The sequence below is a fragment of the Calidris pugnax genome, unplaced genomic scaffold (assembly GCF_001431845.1).
Source record: "Calidris pugnax isolate Ruff unplaced genomic scaffold, ASM143184v1 scaffold24, whole genome shotgun sequence".
NCBI classification, from domain to species: Eukaryota; Metazoa; Chordata; class Aves; order Charadriiformes; family Scolopacidae; genus Calidris; species Calidris pugnax.
Genome location: NW_015090922.1, coordinates 3,497,667 through 3,501,807, shown reverse-complemented (window position 1 = coordinate 3,501,807; position 4,141 = coordinate 3,497,667). Strand labels below are relative to the sequence as shown.

The following is a 4,141-nucleotide window of genomic DNA, read 5'->3' as shown; positions in this document are numbered from 1 at the left end:
GGAGAGGGGAGAGAGGAAGAAATTCGGGTGCAAAACCGCTCCATCCTCGCCCGAGGAAGAGCAGGGTGACAGGACTTGTACCCAGCCGGCAGGCAGGGCCAGGCTGGCCCGGGCCTTCCCTGCACACCGCGGTCCTGCTCTTATTTTGATGGATTTAAGGCTCCCTTTCAGGCACCGGTATTAATGACGCCTTCTCCCTCTCTCTCTCTCTCCCCTGTTTTTCTCTCCCCTTGCCCCCCCCTCCCGCCAGGTCCCTACGCGGTTCTAACCAAGGACACGCTGCCCCAGACGTACAAGAGGAAACGCTCCTGGTCCAGGGCTGTTTTTTCCAACCTGCAGAGGAAAGGTTTAGAAAAACGGTTCGAAATCCAGAAATACGTCACTAAACCGGACAGAAAGCAACTGGCGGCGATGCTGGGGCTGACAGATGCTCAAGTAAGAACGGCTTCGGTTTTATTTCAATTCTTACTTCCAGTTTGGAGGGATACCGGGGGGGAGAGGGGGGTGGGTGGTGGTGAAGGCGGTTGCGAAGCGTTTTCCCTTCCTTAATCTTTGGCGGGGCCGGCTGAGGAGCGGGACCTCGCCCCGAGCACCTCCTGCGCGCAGGTTCCGCGGCCCGGCGCGAAACTTTCGCCTTTGTTTTGGCCAGCGCGGAGCAGGCCGGGCGGAGAGGCGAGGGGGCCGGGGCGGGCCAGCAGCGTGCGCTTTATTGAAGTGCAACTCGCTGCAGGAGGCAGTTTAGGTCAAAGGAAGTAGTAGCGAGCACACTATTTTTAATGTCCTTTTTTTTTTTTTTTTTTCTAAATCTCTCCCCGCGTTGTGAAATCCTTAGTTCTGGGGAAGCGAAAACTCTTCTTCAAACGGAATCATTAAACGCCACTCTGTAATGATTCCACTATTGAGGGCCCGCAGCTCACAGAATTGTATAACGCTGTGGTTTCTTGAGCAAGGTTTGGTTTCCTGGAAGAAGTAGAAGGAGAGGGGGAAAAAAAAAAAAATACAGAGCAGACGGGGAGGGTGGCGTTTGGTATTTAAACACAAGAACTAGAAGAAGGAAAAAATATATAAAGCCACCTTAGTCGCGTAAGAGTGGGGGCAGAGGGATGTGAGGACGCTGCCTCCTTTTCTCCCCGCGGTGCGGTGCGCGGTGCGGTGCGCGGTGCGGTGCGCGGCCGGGGCCGTGCCTCCCGTCTAAGGGCGGCGCTGCCGCAGGTGAAGGTCTGGTTCCAGAACCGGCGGATGAAGTGGCGGCACTCCAAGGAGGCACAGGCCCAGAAGGACAAGGAGCCGCCGCCGGAACCGGAGCCGGAGGGCCAGCGAGCCAGCGGGCCGCCCGCCGCCGCCGCCGGGGAGCCCGAGCGCAGCCCCAGCCGCTCCGAAGGCGACAGCGACAGCAGCGACGCCGATTCCCTCGACATGGCCCCCAGCGACACGGAACGGACTGAGGGCGCCGAGCGGAGCCTGCCCGCCGCCGCCGGGCTCGGCAAATCCTCCGGCAGCACCGGCCTCCCCTCCCCGCCGCCCGCCGCCGCCGCCGCCAGCCCCGACCCGCGGAGCGGCCTATAGACGGGGCGGCCCCGCCGCGCCCGCCCCGGGGACATGAGCGCTAATTTATCTCCCTTTCTTCGCCCCGGGAGCGCGGAAAGGGCGACCCGGCACCGGCCCGGTCCCGCCCGCGGCCAGCGACCGGCCCGGCCCGGGGAGAGGAGCCGAGGACGCGGGCGGAGAAGTGACCCCCGGCCCCGGGACGGCTGTGCGGGAGGCGGCCGCCGTTCCCTTCAGGCTGCTCGCAGGAGAGCGGGATTTCTCTATTATTATTTTTTTTTTTAATTTTATTTTATTCTCCGTCTCCCGCCCCTTGTCCTCTCCAGGAAAATCTGAGCGAGGGACTCCGAGAACGTGCTCCGAAATCCCTCTCTTCCCCCCCCGCCCCCCAAGCCCCCAAGCAATTTACAATGTGAAGTATTTTTGCCAAACGTCCTCATCGGTTGCAACGTGTTGCTTCGAATAATCCGGCCAAGAAATACTGCACTGACAAAATATATAAATATATATATATCTATCTCCTGTAAATAAAATGTTTGCTATGGTTTGTAGCCACGTCAGTCTGTTGACCGGGGGCTGATGAGGCTGCCCCCCGCTTCCTTCGCCCCGCCACCCCTCGCCTTGAAAGCCTCCCGCGGAAGCCTTCTCCTTTTTTGTTTTTGGGGCGGACTGTTTTTTTTTTTATCTTGTTTGTTTATTTGTTTGCTTTGATTTTTGCTTGCGTTGTTTTTTTTTTTTTTCCTGCTTTCCCCCTCTCCTTTTCTAATGGAGGAGGCGATGACAAGGGCCGGATTTGATTCCCCAAAATTGTGCCCCCCCGGTGAGAAAGCTGCCAATGGCATCTGTAGATGCGCAGGGGCGCGCATACGCCCGCGTATCTGGTGCGGTGGCTTTTGACGCAAGGCGGGACCGGACCTTCCGACCCCCCGGGACCTCCAGGGGCGCTGCCAAGGGTCGGCGGGGCCGTTTTTTGGGGTGGAAGGGGGTGTTTGCTGTGCGTTGCTGCTGTGGCCCCGATTTTCGTGTACAACCTCCCCAAGTCCCCCGCTTCGGGGTGGGGAGGTAGTGACGTCACGGCGTGACGGTGCAGCTCGGGGGGGGGGGACGGCGCCGTGACGTCACGCAGGCGCTGTGCTCGGCGCGGGGGCGGTGTGGGAGCGCGGAGTCCTGCGGGGCTGCGGCGGGAGGGGGGGGGGGTCACGGCGGCCTCTCCCCCCCCCCCAGCGGGGGCGGCGGGGCTGGGGGCCCGCCCCCCCGGGGGGGGGGGAGGGGGCTCACAGCCAGGGTGACGGCAGCCCCCCGTTCCCGGTGCCATGCCGGGCATACCCGCGGGATGCGGGGCGTAGCGGTGACCCGGTTAACGTGCCGGTTGGCGGCCCCGCCGTCGTGCCTCCCAAGTGACGTGGTCGTATTTATAGCCCCTTCCCGGCCACCACGGCCCCACTGGCAGTTGTTCAGAGTTGTCATTGAGAAAAGCGGGTGCCGCTCGGCACCGAGGGGACGGGGATGGGACAAGGGCTGCAGCGTCCATCCCCGCGGCATCCAGGCAGCGCCTGCCCCCACAGCCCCTGCTCCGACACCCTTCCTGGGGGGGTGGGATTATCCACCAGCCTCCGGGCAGAAACTGCACTGGGCCGGGGCTGCCGGTGGCGGGAGAGGCAGAGCCGGCGTGGCGTGCCTGCCTGCGTGCCGGGGCGCTCCGGCCAGCAGATCCTGCTGCCATAAATCAGGCAGGAATGTGCCGGGCTGTCGGGCGCGGGGTGGGGTCCCAACAAAAGCTGCCCCGGCAGAACCGGGTGCTGGAGGAGCAGCCGTGCCAGGGTGTGGGGTGTGGGGTGTGGGGGGAGTTTGGGGGGGAGGACACGCTCCTCGGGGCCACCTCTGCTGGCAGGGGGGGGACTCCGCCAGGAGCAAACACCTGAGAAAGGTGATGGAGGAGGAAATGCCGACAGCATCCCCAAGCCCTGGGGGAAATGGACCTGGGGCAAACGGCAAGGCAAGAGGCCGGCTCGCTGGGCCGAGAGGGGACGGGGGAAGGGGTAAATAAGGTGTCACCGGGAGGGCAGAGGCTCCGCCGGAGTCACGCCGGGCAAGAGGATGTCCAGAGGGGGCCGTCCCCGACTGAATCCTGCTGGGACAGCCTGGCAAGCGGCATCGGGGGGAAGGATCTGGAAGGGTTCTGCCTGTGAGACACTGTCAGGGAGAAAACAGGGTTGGGGGGGGTGTCATGGCTTTTCGGGGCGCGGAGCGGGCCCTGCAGTTCGCTTCTAGCCCCAGAAAGCGGCTGTCCCTCGGGCCGCTGCTGAGCCCATGGGCGCAGGGCTCATAAACTCCCCCAAGAGCAAGGGAAGCCGCCGGGCTCCCCAAGTCCAGCGCAACACGACTCTCTCTCCCCCGATAAACCACCGCGGTGCGGCTCACGGACACGCAGGAATTCGTTTGCCTATTGGTTTTTTTTGTTGATTTTTTTTTTCTTTCCCTAAAGACCAAGCCGTGCGGGAGAGCGGGGTTTGGGATGGCTCTTGTCAGATGAGAAAGGAAAAGCGCGTCGGGAAAAGAGTTTCTCTTCCCTTGGGTTAGAGGAATCTGCGCTTCC

General features: G+C 62.4%; 1 protein-coding gene across 1 annotated transcript; it reads left to right on the top strand.

Annotated features, from left to right (window-relative positions):
- The first annotated feature begins 47 nt into the window (after positions 1 to 47).
- On the top strand, positions 48 to 2,096 carry HLX (H2.0-like homeobox). Its single transcript, XM_014950592.1, has 2 exons — positions 48 to 435; positions 1,213 to 2,096. The coding sequence occupies exons 1-2, from the start codon at positions 184 to 186 to the stop codon at positions 1,564 to 1,566; spliced, it is 606 nt and encodes a 201-aa protein (XP_014806078.1). The 5' UTR covers positions 48 to 183; the 3' UTR covers positions 1,567 to 2,096.
- The last annotated feature ends 2,045 nt before the right edge of the window (positions 2,097 to 4,141 follow it).